The sequence below is a fragment of the Oratosquilla oratoria genome, chromosome 12 (assembly GCF_046742065.1).
Source record: "Oratosquilla oratoria isolate Oo_2021 chromosome 12, ASM4674206v1, whole genome shotgun sequence".
Taxonomy (NCBI): Eukaryota; Metazoa; Arthropoda; class Malacostraca; order Stomatopoda; family Squillidae; genus Oratosquilla; species Oratosquilla oratoria.
In genome coordinates, this window is record NC_134788.1 from 35,777,479 (window position 1) to 35,794,372 (window position 16,894).

A 16,894-nucleotide genomic window follows, 5' to 3' on the forward strand; every position below is an offset into this window, starting at 1 on the left:
TGAACGAAACATTAAGAAAATTCTTAAACACGTGGTGAGAATTTTTTTAAATATAGAAAATACGATGAATTTTGACAATTGTGTTCATATCAACACTGAGCGAAACGTTATGAGAAAATCCTTAAACGCGTGTAGAGATTTTTTTTAATATAGAAAAAACGATGAATTTTGAAAATTGTTTTCATATTACCACTGAGCGAAACATTCAGAGAAAACCTAAAGATTTTTTTTAAATATAGAAAAGACGATGAATTTTGAAAAGTGTTCATATTAACACTGAACGAAACATTCTGAGAAAACCCTTAAACACGTGGAGAAAAATGCAGTAAAGACATAGGAAAGATGATTTTTGACAATTGTGTTTATATTAACACTGAGCGAAACATTCTGAGAAAATCCTTAAATACTTGTAGAGAAAATATGAAAATTACTCATATAATACGATAATTTTTGACAATTATGTTAATTTTAACACTAAAAATATAGAAAATACAATAAATGTTGACAATTATGTTCATTTTAACACTAGAAATATAGAAAAAACGATGAATTTTGAAAAGTTCATATTAACACTGAACGAAACATTTTGAGAAAATCCTTAAACACGTGGAGAGAAAATGCATTAAAGACATAGAAAATGTGATTTTTGACAATTGTGTTCATATTAACACTGAGCGAAACATTCTGAGAAAATCCTTAAATACTTTTAGAGAAAATATGAAAAATACTCATATAAAAATACGATAAATTTTGACAAGTATGTTTATTTTAACACTAAACGAAACATTCTGATAATTGTGTTCATATTAACATTGAACGAAAGATTCTGAGAAAATCCTTAAAGGCGTGGAGAGAATTTTTTTTTAAATATAGAAAATACGATAAATTTTGACAATTGTGTTCATATTAACACTGAGCGAAACATTCTGAGAAAACCCTGAAACACGTGGAGAGAAAAATCTTTGAAGATATAGAAAAGATGATTTTTGACGATTGTATTCATATTAACACTGAGCGAAACATTCTGAGAAAACCTTAAACACTTGTAGAGAAAATATGAAAAATAGTCGTATAGAAAATACGATAAATTTTGACAATTATGTTCATTTTAACACTGAGCGAAACATTCTGACAATTGTGTTCATATTAACACTGAACGAAACATTCTGAGAAAATTCTTAAACACGTGGAGAGAATTTTTTTTTAAATATAGAAAATACGATGAATTTTGACAATTGTGTTCATATTAACACTGAGCGAAACATTCTGAAGAAATCCCTAAACACGTGTAGAGATTTTTTTAATATAGAAAAGACGATGATTTTTGAAAATCGTTTTCATATTAACACTGAGCGAAACATTCTGAGAAAACATAGAGAAAACCTTTAAAAAATATATAGAAAAGACGATGAATTTTGAAAAGTGTTCATATTAACACTGAACGAAATATGCATTAAAGACATAGAAAAGATGATTTTTGACAATTGTGTTCATATTATCAATGAGCGAAACATTCTGAGAAAATCCTTAAATACTTGTAGAGAAAATATGAAAAATATTCGTATAGAAAATACGATAAGTTTTGGCAATTATGTTCATTTTAACACTAAACGAAACATTCTGATAATTGTGTTCATATTAACATTGAACGAAACATTCTGAGAAAATCCTTAAAGACGTAGAGAGAAAAATGTTTTAAGATGTAGAAAATGCGATAAATTTTGACAATTGTGTCCATATTAAGACTGAGCGAAACATTCTGAGAAAATCCATAAACACACGGAGATATTTTTTTTAATATAGAAAAGGCGATGAATTTTGAAAAGCGCTCATATTAACACTGAGCGAAACATTCTGAGAAAACCTAGAGAATTTTTTTTAAATATAGAAAAGGCGATGAATTTTGAAAAGTGTTCATATTAACACTGAATGAAACATTCTGAGGAAACCTTTAAACACGTGGAGAGAAAAATGCTTTAAAGATATAGAAAAGATTATTTTTGACAATTGTGTTAATATTAACACTGAGCGAAAAATTCTGAGAAAACCCTGAAACACTTGTAGAGAAAACATGAAAAAATACTTGTATAGATAATACGATAAATTTTGACAATTATGTTCATTTTAACACTGAGCGAAGCATTCTGACAATTGAGTTCATATCAACGGAACGAAACATTCTGGGAAAGAGTTTTTTTTTTTTAATATAAAAAACAGTAAAATTTGGCAATTCTGTTAACAGAAACATTCTGAGAAAATCCTTAAACACACGTAGAGAATTTTTCTATGTATAGAAAAGTCGATGAATTTCGATTTTTTCCCATATTAACACTAAGCGAAACATTCTGAGAAAACCTAGAGAAAACTTTTTAAAAATATAGAAAAGATGATGAATTCTGAAAAGTGTTCATATTAACACTGAACGAAACATTCTGAGAAAACCTTAAACACTTGCAGGAAAAAATGCTTTAAAGATATAGAAAAGATTATTTTTGACAATTGTGTTCATATCAACACTGAGCGAAACATTCTGAGAATATCATTAAACACTTGTAGAGAAAATATGAAAAATACTCGTATAGAAAATACGATAATGTTTGACAATTATGTTAATTTTAATACTAAACGAAACGTTCTGATAATTGTGTTCATATTAACACTGAACGAAACATTCTGAGAAAATCTTAAACACGTGGAGATATTTTTTTTAATAGAAAATACGATGAATTTTGATAATTGTGTTCATATTAACACTGAGCGAAACATTCTGAGAAAATCCTTAAACACGTGTAGAGAATTTTTTTAGATATAGGAAAGACGATGAATTTGTAAAATTTTCATATTAACACTGAGCGAAACATTCTGAGAAAACCTAGAGAAAAACCTTTTAAAGATATAGAAAAGACGATGAATTCTGAAAAGTGTTCATATTATCACTGAACGAAACATTCTGAGAAAACCTTAAACACTTGCAGGAAAAACTGCTTTAAAGATATAGAAAAGATGATTTTTGACAATTGTGTTCATATCAACACTGAGCGAAACATTCTGAGAATATCCTTAAACACTTGTAGAGAAAATATGAAAAATACTCGTATAGAAAATACGATTTTTGACAATTATGTTAATTTTAATACTAAACGAAACTTTCTGATAATTGTGTTCATATTAACATTGAACGAAACATTCTGAGAAAATCTTAAACACGTGGAGATATTTTTAAATATAGAAAATACGTTGAATTTTGACAATTGTGTTCATATTAACACTGAGCGAAACATTCTGAGAAAATCCTTAACACGTGTAGAGAATTTTTTTAGATATAGGAAAGACGATGAATTCTGAAAAGTGTTCATATTATCACTGAACGAAACATTCTGAGAAAACCTTAAACATTTGCAGGAAAAAATGCTTTAAAGATATAGAAAGGATGATTTTTTGACAATTGTGTTCATATCAACACTGAGCGAAACATTCTGAGAATATCCTTAAACACTTGTAGAGAAAATATGAAAAATACTCGTATAGAAAATACGATAATTTTTGACATGTTAATTTTAATACTAAACGAAACTTTCTGATAATTGTGTTCATATTAACACTGAACGAAACATTCTGAGAAAATCTTAAACACGTGGATATTTTTTTTTAATATAGAAAATACATTGAATTTTGACAATTGTGTTCATATTAACACTGAGCGAAACATTCTGAGAAAATCCTTAAACACGTGTTGAGAATTTTTTTAGATATAGGAAAGACGATGAATTTGGAAAATTTTCATATTAACATTGAGCGAAACATTCTGAGAAAACCTAGAGAAAAACCTTTTAAAGATATAGAAAAGACGATGAATTCTGAAGTGTTCATATTATCACTGAACGAAACATTCTGAGAAAACCTTAAACATTTGCAGGAAAAAATGCTTTAAAGATATAGAAAAGACGATTTTTGACAATTGTGTTCATATCAACACTGAGCGAAACATTCTGAGAATATCCTTAAACACTTGTAGAGAAAATATGAAAAATACTCGTATAGAAAATACGATAATTTTTGACAATTATGTTAATTTTATTACTAAACGAAACTTTCTGATAGTGTTCATATTAACACTGAACGAAACATTCTGAGAAAATCTTAAACACGTGGAGATATTTTTTTTAATAGAAAATACGATGAATTTTGACAATTGTGTTCATATTAACACTGAGCGAAACATTCTGAGAAAATCTTTAAGCACGCGTAAAGAATTTTTTAAATATAGAAAAGACGATGAATTTGGACAATTTTCATATTAACACTGAGCGAAACATTCTGAGAAAACCTAGAGAAAAACCTTTTAAAGATATAGAAAAGACGATGAATTCTGAAAAGTGTTCATATTATCACTGAACGAAACATTCTGAGAAAACCTTAAACACTTGCAGGAAAAAATGCTTTAAAGATATAGAAAAGATGATTTTTTACAATTGTGTTCATATCAACACTGAGCGAAACATTCTGAGAATATCCTTAAACACTTGTAGAGAAAATATGAAAAATACTCGTATAGAAAATACGATAATTTTTTATAATTATGTTAATTTTAATACTAAACGAAACTTTCTGATAATTGTGTTCATATTAACATTGAACGAAACATTCTGAGAAAATCTTAAACACGTGGAGATATTTTTAAATATAGAAAATACGTTGAATTTTGACAATTGTGTTCATATTAACACTGAGCGAAACATTCTGAGAAAATCCTTAAACACGTGTAGAGAATGTTTTTAAATATAAAAAAGACGATGAATTTGGAAAATTTTCATATTAACAATGAGCGAAACATTCTAAGAAAACAGAGAAAAAACTTTTAAAAATATAGAAAAGACGATGAATTTTGAAAAATGTTCATATTAACACTGAACGAAACATTCTGAGAAAACCCTTAAACATTTGCAGGAAAAAATGCTTTAAAGATATAGAAAGGATGATTTTTTGACAATTGTGTTCATATCAACACTGAGCGAAACATTCTGAGAATATCCTTAAACACTTGTAGAGAAAATATGAAAAATACTCGTATAGAAAATACGATAATTTTTGACATGTTAATTTTAATACTAAACGAAACATTCTGATAATTATGTTCATATTAACACTGAAGGAAACATTCTGAGAAAAATTTTAAACACGTGGAGAGAATTTTTTTTAATATAGAAAATACGATGAATTTTGACAATTGTGTTCATACTAACACTGAGCCAAACATTCTGAGAAAATCCTTAAACACGTGTAGAGAATGTTTTTAAATATAAAAAAGACGATGAATTTGGAAAATTTTCATATTAACAATGAGCGAAACATTCTAAGAAAACAGAGAAAAAACTTTTAAAAATATAGAAAAGACGATGAATTCTGAAGTGTTCATATTATCACTGAACGAAACATTCTGAGAAAACCTTAAACATTTGCAGGAAAAAATGCTTTAAAGATATAGAAAAGACGATTTTTGACAATTGTGTTCATATCAACACTGAGCGAAACATTCTGAGAATATCCTTAAACACTTGTAGAGAAAATATGAAAAATACTCGTATAGAAAATACGATAATTTTTGACAATTATGTTAATTTTATTACTAAACGAAACTTTCTGATAGTGTTCATATTAACACTGAACGAAACATTCTGAGAAAATCTTAAACACGTGGAGATATTTTTTTTAATATAGAAAATACGATGAATTTTAACAATTGTGTTCATATTAACACTGAGCGAAACATTCTGAGAAAATCCTTAAACACGTGTAGAGAATTTTTCTAGATATAGGAAAGACGATGAATTTGTAAAATTTTCATATTAACACTGAGCTAAACATTCTGAGAAAACCTAGAGAAAAACCTTTTAAAAATATAGAAAAGACGATGAATTCTGAGGTGTTCATATTATCACTGAACGAAACATTCTGAGAAAACCCTTAAACACGTGGAGAGAAAAATGCTTTAAAGATATAGAAAAGATGATTTTTGACAATTGTGATAATAATAACACTGAGCGAAATATTCTGAGAAAACCCTTCAACACGTGTAGAGAAAATATGGAAAATACTCGCAAAGAAAATACGATAATTTTTGACAATTATGTTCATTTTAAGTAACGAATTATTCTGACAATTGAGTTCATATTAACTGAACGAAACATACTGAGAAAATCCTTTAAGACGTGGAGAGATTTTTTTTAAATATAATAAATACAATAAATTTTGGCAATTGTGTTCATATAAACACTGAGCGAAACATTCTGAGAAAATCCTTAAACACGCGTAGAGATTTTTTTTTAATATAGAAATGTCGATGAATTTTTATCTTTTTTCATATTATCACTGAGCGAAACATTCTGAGAAAACCTAGAGAATTTTTTTTCAATATAGAAAAGACGATGAATTCTGAAAAGTGTCCAACATTGATTTTTTTTTTTTTAATATGTTGATTGTCAAGTGTCCATTGCGCATGCGTCTCTGCTACGTCACAGGCCGTGACGTAAAAATATTTCGTTTGTATTTACCGCATAAACAATGTAGGCTCGTCAGGCTAGGTAAATCCCGCCCCCCTTGTAGTATCCAACGAGTCTATACGATTGTCCAGACCCTGCTTAGACCTACTACTACTACACGGGTCAGATTCAAAATGACTGCCTTGAGGTTAGTACCCTTTTCCCTTGGTATAGCAGTGAGCCAGATCCACTAGGACTTAGCTTTGTAGTGCCCCATCTAAGTGAGCGCGGAGTGAGTAGCTTTGGGGCTTAGGATTAGCTTATATTTCATAACTGTTTGGTGATCTGTGACCCGGTCTTACGTCTATTCAATCCCGTTAAAACCTTCGAACTAGATTTTTTTGTGTAATGTTAAATGTATGATCAGAAGTCAGATGTATTATGTAAAATTATGTTTGTTTAATTGTAATCGTGTGCCTTTGTTATATTATTTTCGTGTCATTTTACTTGTATTAACTTTCATACTTATAAATTTATCTAATTATATTTCTTTAAGTTAAGTTGGTTTGATTTCTTTCCCCGGTGTCCGACCGGGTGGCGACCTTATTCAGTTCTCTTGACCGTTTGAACCCCGTAATAGACATAGGGTCTAAGGGTTCCCTTGATGTTACCAACCTCTGACATTCGCAAGGCCGGTGAACCTTTGGTACTTTAGAGAGGTTTGTAACAACATGTAGAATTTTTTTTTTTTTTTAATATAGAAAAGTCGATGAATTTTTGTTTCATATTAACACTGAGCGAAACATTCTGAGAAAACCTAGAGAAAAACTTTTTAAAAATATAGAAAAGACGATGAATTCTGAAAAGTGTTCATATTAACACTGAACGAAACATTCTGAGAAAATCTTAAACACGTGCAGAGAATCTTTTTTTTTTTTTTAAAGATGTAGAAAAGATGGTTTTTGACAATTGTTTAAATTAACACCGAGCGAAGCAGGATAGATAAGATGGGGGAGAGGGTGGGAGGGGGGGGGATTTGGGGGTTTAGTGGAAGGAAAGAAGGAAATGGAAGGAAGTTAGAGTTATGATAGATGTGGGGCAGACCCACTTGCTTAGTTAGAGGGCAGGAGAGATAAGATGGGGGAGAGGGAGGGAGGGAGGGAGGGAGGGGGGATTTTTTTTTTTTTTTTTTTTTTTTTTTTTTTTATAACTTTTTTCAATCTCTAGGTATCCCGTGACGAATATTATTGTTTCGAAAAGATATATATAGAATATATTTTGATACAAATGATATGCTTACAAGTTTATGATTTTTAAAATTTTATAATCTAATATAAAGACAATAAGATATCCTACATTGGTAGTAGATACTATTACCTCCGATATTTAATAAATATACCAAGTACCTTTGTTCATTGTACAAGGAGACACTTTAGTAAACATTTTAGAATCCTTGTGAGGCGACATGAAGCATAAATATTTGTAAACACTTCATTATATCAACAAATAAAATGTATAATAGTAGTGCAAAAAGAATGTTGCATTTCAGTAATGATTCTTAGTTTCTGTTAGTATTATTGTCGACTGGAAAATTAGATCAATGGTGACCGACCGTTTTCGTCTGTTTGAGACATCTTCAAGGAATCTCAAATCTAAAATGGGAAATCTGGGCCTATGTGTTTTAGTTTCCTTTTTCTTATACTTAAAGGGGCCTCTGTTTGTTTCTATATGTACGGTTGGGATTGAATCTTCCAAGTCCGGTACTATTTTGTGCTTCAAGCCTGCATCTTACAGCAATGACTAATCCGTCGTTGATTTCTTTACTCCTATTCCGCTGCTATACTGCACATTAATTCACTGTAGATTGCATAGCGAAGTAGCACTTTTTTTGTGGTTCCTACATGTTTTAACATCGTTTCTGTTCAATGATCAGTACAACACATTGTGTTTACGTAATATATATATATATATATATATATATACATACATACATTTCTAATATATCCTTGATCTCTGTGTGTTTCTATGGCTTCCTATTGTTTGACATTATTGTGTAACCGTTTGTACGTAATGATGGGCAATAGTTAAATAGATCTTTAATTGGACCTCATGCTCCTTGAGATTTCACCAAACAGCAGTTAGGCGTTTAGAATACTAAGGTTAAACCTAGGAAATGCAGTCTTTGAAATCCTTATTACAATTTGCAGCGGCGGCGCCAGGAATTTTTAGTTGGGGAGGCTAAGGGGGGGCTGAGCAAATTTTTGGGGTGGCTTATAGTACTATAATTTCCGCGTGAGCGGCAATCCGAAAGGCGTAGTCCAAGGTCCGCCATGGGGTCAAAGGGGCCGCCCTAGGGTCCTTGGTGGGGTCCAGGGGCACCACCATGCTGTTTTGATCCCGGTAAAAAAAAAAAAAAAAAAAATTCTAACCTCGCTTATCTATTGTTCGAGTGAGGTATATCGAGTTTCCAAACCCACTCCTGGATGTCTATTACTATCACTTCACCGAGCTGCTATTCCACTTAGGTTGCAAAAAATGACACGGTACTTTGGGCAGGATTGTAATCAAAACCCCCTCTACATGCTCTGCATGCTGTGACTAGGGTTTCTTGAGCTGGATTTATTTTTAACCGTGACCAATTCTTGAGCTGGATTATATTTTTACCGTGACCAATTCATCATGCAGTACATGCCATAGGAAATTCAGGGCCAATGTGGAAATTCAAAAGCTTCTTATATAGTATTGTGGGCCCTGGCAGCTAATCACCCTTTTCACCCATGTAGCATATACGTCTGTGTAAATTGTTTCATGAAACATTACTTGAAATAGGCTATATTTCTTCAATTGTCGAATAAAAAAAATTGAAATAAAAACAAATGTTTTACGGTTTGTAAAACATTTATATGAATGAAAATGGAATTCATATATAGCTGAACAAACACTTTTGAAACATAAGCACTTCCCTAGAAACTATTTACATATTTCGATAACAAAAATGTAATCCTCTTGCTAAACTTAATTGCAAGTTGTTCCTTAAGAATAGTTTTAAAAACAGATAGAAATACATGTTTTCTTCATTCAGTGTCCTTCATATGAAAAAGCCAGTAAATCCTTGATGTTTTGACATTTCATGGATTTCAACCATAAACAGATAAAGTTAAAAAAAAAAGAGAAACTCACGATGATATATCTCAGGAAATACATCGTTCCACCTACTTTAAAATGATACGCCTATTCCTATGGTTGGCAGCAAATGCATCGATAATCATATCCCTGTCTAACATCTTTGCTCTTTGGGAATTGATGTTTAATACTCCAAGATTACTGGTACGTTTGTCACCGCTACTGTTACACAAGTAGGTTTTCAGTTGCTTTAGGCACGAAAAGCTTTCACATGATGCCGAGTTCACTGGAAGAGTAACATTAATACGCACTAGCTTATACAAATCTATGAATGCATCTTTGTACGGTTGGAGCATGATGGCAAGTTGCATAGGTGTGTCCACTTCCATTCCCTGTTCCTGCTTTCTTGCAATCAACCTTCTTAGTTGGTGCAGCTCTACGGATAGATCTTTGTCCTCCACCCCGTAATTTGCAGCCATTCCTGATAGCTTTTCCTTGTTCAAAAAGGTTGGATGATTGGGGTTGAGGGCAGATACTCCAATAAGTACCTGGCATGCATCGCCGGAAAGCCTTCTTCTCAACTCACTGAGAAACTTGTCTACCACGGAGTAGTAAATCCGTCTCTTGGTAACATTGGAGTCATTCGAATCATCTTGTCCTATGCCGGATGTTATGACAAACTCATCCAAGTATCGCGGGGCTGCCCTTTGCCTCTGACGTGCAAATTATCTGCGAATCCCTACAGTCTGGCACAATTCTTCAGCATGATTTCGTAGTTGCTCCCAGCTCTCTTCGTTTCTCATCTCTGTGAGACTAGACATCACTGCTTCAACCAAATCAACTGCTGAGGCAAGCTGGAGATCGGGGGACTGGAGTTGATCTGACAAGGTTTTCGTCAAATGCAGCAAACTCTCCATGAACACCAGATTCGTCACAAAATGGTGATCCAGAAGGGGAGTGGGTGACCTTGCTCCACTGGCCCTGTCCACATTTCCCCCTTCCATTAAATGTTTTAGGGTTGCAACGATGCCAGGCAAGGTCCTCTTAACAGCTTGGCAGGCTGAGTGTTGGCATGCCCATCTGGTGTCCGATAACCGTTTGAGTTCTATATGTGGTCTTTCTGGGTTCAGCTCCTTTTGGAATTTTAGAAATTCCTGATGCACCACCGACGAGGAGAAAAAATTGTACAGTGATTGGATTGTGACGAAAAACTCAGAGATTGACCTTATATTGTTTACACAGTCAACTAAAACGAGGTTTAGCCTATGAGCATAGCAGTGGATGTATACAGTCTGTGAAACATCTCTTCTGAATCTTTCTTGGACCCCATTGGTGCAACCCGACATAACTGCCGCTCCATCATAGCACTGACCGACACAGGTATTGTGGTCAATTTTACATTTGGCTAAAGTTTCTTTTATCTTCTGGAGTAACGATTCTGCATCAAGGCCTTCAGCTGGTGTGAAATCCAAGAATTCTTCATGAAATTCCTGATCATGGAGATACCTCGCAGCAATAAAGATCTGCTCCTTCTTCGCTATATCCTTCGTTTCGTCCACCATGATGGCAAAGTGCACTGTTTGTTTCACCTCATCACTTATCTCCTTTCTGATCATACCTGCCATTATTTCAAATAATTCATTCTGTATACCGTGGTGAGTATATTTTGCATTCCCCGGACCGTTAACTTTTTTTTTTTTTTTTTTTTTTCAACTGTATGATCATACTTGGCTAGTACATTAAGTAATTCCAAAAAGTTTCCTCGGTTGTCGGATTCATCCCCTTCTCTATGCCCTCTCTGGGCAACATTTTGACATGCTGTATAGAGAAGTACGTCAATAACTGCTTTAATGTACCGACGATTATCCACCACTGTCTTGGCATGCCCGACATCAGTGGCTTGATCAATTGTTGCCCCTGTAACTTTCTGCAATTTGAATTCTCCCCAAGCTTGCATCGCAAATTTATGACAAGCTGAAGTATCATGAGCCTTCAGAGACATGGTTGCCTTCTTCCAATTCTTGAATCCGTTGTGGGTGAATGATTGTTCAGCTCGACCAAGATGGGAAGTTGTAAAATGACGACACGCAAAACAGTAAGCTGCATCTTTGACCACGGAATATTCAAGCCAAGAATATTGTTGGTGCCATCTTTTATTGAATGATCTTGTCCGACCACCTTGCATGTGTGAAGGCTATTTCTTCAAATCAGGACAGGTAGGCCACTATCTGGCAGCAGGCTGATGTTGTTTGGCCCTGGAGGACGTCTTGTGTTTTTCTGGGTACTGTCATCATCCACTTTCTCTTCCAACTCCGGATTTTCATTACAGCTAGAAGTACATGGTTCTTGATCGTCGTCATTAACTTGTTGCCTCTTGTGGGGAATTAGGAAGCGATCCATGACCTATACAGAAAAATAGAACACATGATTAAAAATGGGGGTGGGACGAATTTTTCTTTAAGTACTATAGGCCCTATACATAACACACTAACAATCAGAAATTGTGTTCATTTTCGTGGTTCATTCAGCCCTCGCTAGCAATGGCTGTTTCGGACCACTTATAGACTTCGTGACTCATTCGTCAATTGTCACCATTGGGAAATACATTAGGTAGGTAGGTTAGGCTCACTTTAGGTTAGGTTTTAACTGAATTAGGTTCGGTTAGGTTAAATATTTGTATAAATATTCCATCCTTTTGATGACTTTTGTTACAAAAATATGTTAAGCTTATTCATTTTTACATTGATTCTAATTCTCTAAGAGATTAATATTTCTTCTTTAACATTTCTATCTTTCCTCTTTGTCTTTTATCACAAAATTCACATAAAACATTATTGGCGTTCTCAATATCACTATTATGAATTAACAACATTTATAGTATAGTAACAGTGTCATCTTGATAGGGTCGCTGGATTCGTTTAAAATCCAATATTGGTAATATTGGACTCGAAACTGAGCGGGTCCGCCTTCGCTAATATTCTGCGAGCAACAACCACTAAACGAATAGAAAACTTCCTTGAGAAACAAGAGCCTGTATAGTTATTAGTGGAACTGTGAAATTAAGAAAAAGCATGTGCTTCACAACGAAACAAGAACAGTGGAAAGTACATGTACAGTTTTTTGTATAATTATGCATAAAAATGTCCATATAACAATAGCAGCACCACAATATAAAAACAGATACATGAAGTGAAATCATCTCCATGTGGGGAAAATGATTTACAAGATTGAAACAGCAAGTTGAAAAACCTCAGCATGTACAAAATCACAAACAAACCCACAACCAACCAAACTGAAACTGCATGAATAACAACCACGAAATTCCTCAGTGTTTCCAATCAAACTGATTGAAGTTTATAGTTGCCAAGAACGCAATTTCGCCTAAAATATGCATCTTGCTTATGAACACTACATACCAAACTTGCACGGACAACGAAGGCTGTAGAATTGAAACTTCAATTGATTTTGTTTGATTAGTTTGAATTGATTTCATCATCTATTGCGTCTTTAAGAAATTACTCGGTCTCATTAGTCATTGATATTAGTTATATCTGGTTTTCCATATAAATACGATCCATTCATATTGGCACCATCTCAAATATGACAGAAAAAAATCAACGTGGGTAGAGGATAAGAATGAATGTGAAGAAAAGTTCAAGAAGAGGTAAGAACTATGATGAAGTTTGGAGTGTGACAGAGGTCAAATGTGATATAACTTGGGTGCGTCGAATTTATTATATATATATATATATTCCACTACAATAATGTATTGTAACCTATTATAAAGTATTTTTATATTATCGGTATGATTGGTATTAACTAAAAATGTTTATTAGCATAATCATTGATACAGTGTAATTTTGTAGTTTGAAATTATTTTTAAATGGTCTCTTCTACTCCAGCAGTAAACATTCACCGACCCCCTGATTATTCATCGACCCCTTGGCTATTCATTGACCCCTTGGATGTTCCGATCGACCACTTTGAAAACCCCTGGTCTATATACTTTGGGAATACTATTGTCGCCTGGCCACGCCCTGATTCGTTGCATAGTCTATCTCAGGCTATGCATATATATGTCGCACATTACCGATATGCTATCTGTAATGTGTGACATTTCTACAACGGGTTACAGGTGATTTGAGGTGTATATAATGAAAGCAGTTGAACTTGCATAACGCCGCAATAATACACATATATTGTCCTCATTTCAGATGGGGAGGGGGTTAATGGTAGGGCTAGCGCTGATGGCTGACAAATTTTTAGACCTGGCCATTATAAATTCCACTTAATAAAATTATTTTAATGAGTGTTTTGAATTTTCAATGTGCTCATTTCAGTTGGGGGGGCTTATGGGGGGGCTGACCACTTTTTGCCCAAACTCCATCACTAATTTCCTTAATCCCTCCTCTGATCCTGCTATTCCATATATCTGCAATTTTTTTCCCACAGTGCCTTCCTCTCTACCCTGTCATAAGCCTTTTCCAAGTCCATAAAGGCCCCCCCAAAAAACAAACTGCCTTACCTTTTCCTAAAGCTTTCTGACTCTCTGCCTTACCACAGAAATCTGATCCACGCAACCCTTACCTGTCCTAAATCCACACTGTTCCTCACCAATTACTCCCTCTGTTCCTCTCCTAATCCTCTCAATCAAGACCCTTCCATAAGTCTTCCCAACTACACTCAAAAAACTGATCCCTCTCAAACTACTTCAGTAACGCTCGTCCTCTTTTCTCTTAAGCCTTACAAAGAGAGGCTTAACCTTACGAAGAGAGGCTTAGGCACCTTAACTTACACTCTCTGGAAAGACACAGAGTGCGGGGTGATCTAACAGAGGTGTTCAAGTGGATCAAAGGCTTTAACAAGGGTGATGCAAACAAGGTCATCATATTAAAACAACAGGGCAGGACTCGCAGTAATGGATTTAAACTGGACAAATTTAGATTTAAGAAGGAAATAGGCAAGAATTGGTTTACTAATAGGGTGGTCAACGAATGGAATAGACTTGGTAGCCATGTAGTAGTGAGCGCTGAAACTATCGGTTGTTTTAAGACAAGGTTAGACAGCTTTATGGATGGAGATGACAGGTGGTGATGGATATGGAGCTGCCTAGTGTAGGCCTTATGGTCTCCTGCAGTCTCCTTCATTCTTATGTTCTTATGTTGTAAAGCGGAACTATACAGGCACTCCTCCAGTCCTCTTCCCTCTTTTAGAAAAACATTAAACAAGCTCACCAGCGAAGGTAAATAGCGATAATGAATGTGGGATGGGCGAAGGGCAGGTATCCACCCTGACTGGCGAACGGACAAAACCTCAATCGGAAGGTGGGTTATGTCCTCCCCTCCAATTTTCCTATTGGGGTTTTGTCTGCTATGCAGGTTGGGGTGTTGTCACGTCTCCACCCCCAGCTCGGCTGCCTCTTACGAGAGGAAAGGACCTTTTGGTGCTCTGTGTGGATACCAACGACGGGCACCTGCAAGTTGGACGTCTGTCATCTCCGTGCGATCGCCATCTTCACGACGCATCGGGATCCTCGTCTTCGTCTTGAAGCGCGGCCCCAGTACGACGCGGGTGGACACTCGGTCCTTGGGCCGAGACCAAGCCAGGTTCCTGTCAACTTTGATTGTATTTTCTTCTGTCCAGACAAGGAAAGCTGGCAACCAGTAATCGTACCCTACTCACTAATACGATGATGATATGGCTTAACGTCACCAACGTTAAGCCACAGAGAACGTTGTGGCGTGGAATTCAATGAACCGTGCCCTTGGTTCAACTCACCGGTGACAGGGTCATCCCCTTGACCTTCGCATGAAGTAACGACGCCGTACCCCGCTCATCCAGCGAGCTTCCCGCTATTACTACTACTATAAATTACAGCCACTGACAAAGACACCCCCCTACTAGTGTAACACAGACAGACATCAATTCAAAGATTCCTCCCTGGAAGTGGAACACCAGTCGGCAATGTTATAAACACGTACACATACAGAACTCTTATAAATGTTGGGGAAACGCGGATATCAACCCTTGAGGAAATGTCCTACTATTACTACTACCCGTATAAGCGCTGACAAAGACGGCACCCTACTAGTGTAACGCAGAACGTAGACATCAATCCAAAGTTTCTTTCCAGAAGTATATGGGGTGAACTAAGGAGAGTTACCACATACTGTGGGCTTCCACGAATTGGAACACAAGTCGACATAAGAACATACGAATGAAGGAGACTGCAAGAGACCATAAGGCCTACACTAGGCAGTTCCAACCTAAGAATATAAGAACATACGAATGAAGGAGACTGCAAGAGACCATAAGGCCTACACTAGGCAGTTCCAACCTAAGAATATAAGAACATACGAATGAAGGAGACTGCAAGAGACCATAAGGCCTACACTAGGCAGCTCCGTATCCATCACCACCTGTCATCCCCATCCATAAAGTTGTCTAGCATTTTCTTAAAACAACCGATAGTTTCAGCGCTTACTACGTGGTTGCTAAGTCTATTCCATTCGTGGACCAGCCAATTAGTAAAACAATTCTTGCCTATTTCCTTCTTAAATCTGAATTTGTCCATTTTATAACCATTACTGCGAGTCCTGTCCTATTGTTTTAATATGATGACATTGTTTGCATCACCCTTGTTAAAGCCTTTGATCCACTTGAACACCTCTATTAGATCACCCTCTGCGTCTTTCCAATGTGTAAGTTAAGGTGCCTAAGCCTCTCTTCGCAAGGCAAATTTCCGAATTCATGTATCATTTTGGTTATTCTTCTCTGCACTGATTCTATGATAAGCACACACACACGCAATGTACATACACAAAGTACTCGTATAAATATTGGTGAAACGTTGGCAGACACGTCTGCAATGGCAAAAATTGGGAAGAAGCTTGCAGAAAAAAAAAAAAAAAATGGCAGCCTGTCTTTCTGAGTCAGGGTGCGGTTGAGGTTTCGGTGTAAAAATAAAAACTGTCACAGCAAGAAGAAAATCTCTTGTGGTAAGTTTATTGGTTATCAGAAAATATAAGATTTACAAATTTACAAATGTTTCACTGGTACAAAATACTCCACCACGACTGGCTCTGCTTGCATGCAACAGCCATCAGTTCCACTGTTTACATTTCACCAAAATTAAAGGAAGTGGTAGGTAGTCCGGCTTTCCACATACGGCAGAACATCGTACCACAACATAGCAGTTTCGCTGTGCACGTCCATACACACACACACATATACATCTAAAAAAAAAAAAAAAAAGTATATAAACATGTGTACACAGAGTAGTAGCTTTTTCT

The 16,894-nt window shown here is 35.1% G+C and overlaps 1 protein-coding gene across 7 annotated transcripts in view; it reads right to left on the reverse strand.

Annotated features, from left to right (window-relative positions):
- Positions 1-16,572: 16,572 nt before the first annotated feature.
- The window catches only part of Hs2st (Heparan sulfate 2-O-sulfotransferase), a 48,348-nt gene continuing 48,026 nt past the window's right edge, over positions 16,573-16,894 (reverse strand). For 3 of the 7 annotated variants that reach the window (XM_076195142.1, XM_076195141.1, XM_076195144.1), the window contains one exon: positions 16,573-16,837. In XM_076195142.1, the coding sequence (XP_076051257.1) occupies positions 16,718-16,837 (120 nt within the window). In that variant the 3' untranslated portion in view covers positions 16,573-16,717. The remainder of the gene's footprint in view (positions 16,838-16,894) is intronic. The other 4 variants (XR_012967000.1, XM_076195143.1, XR_012966999.1 and 1 more) reach the window with 3 other exon arrangements.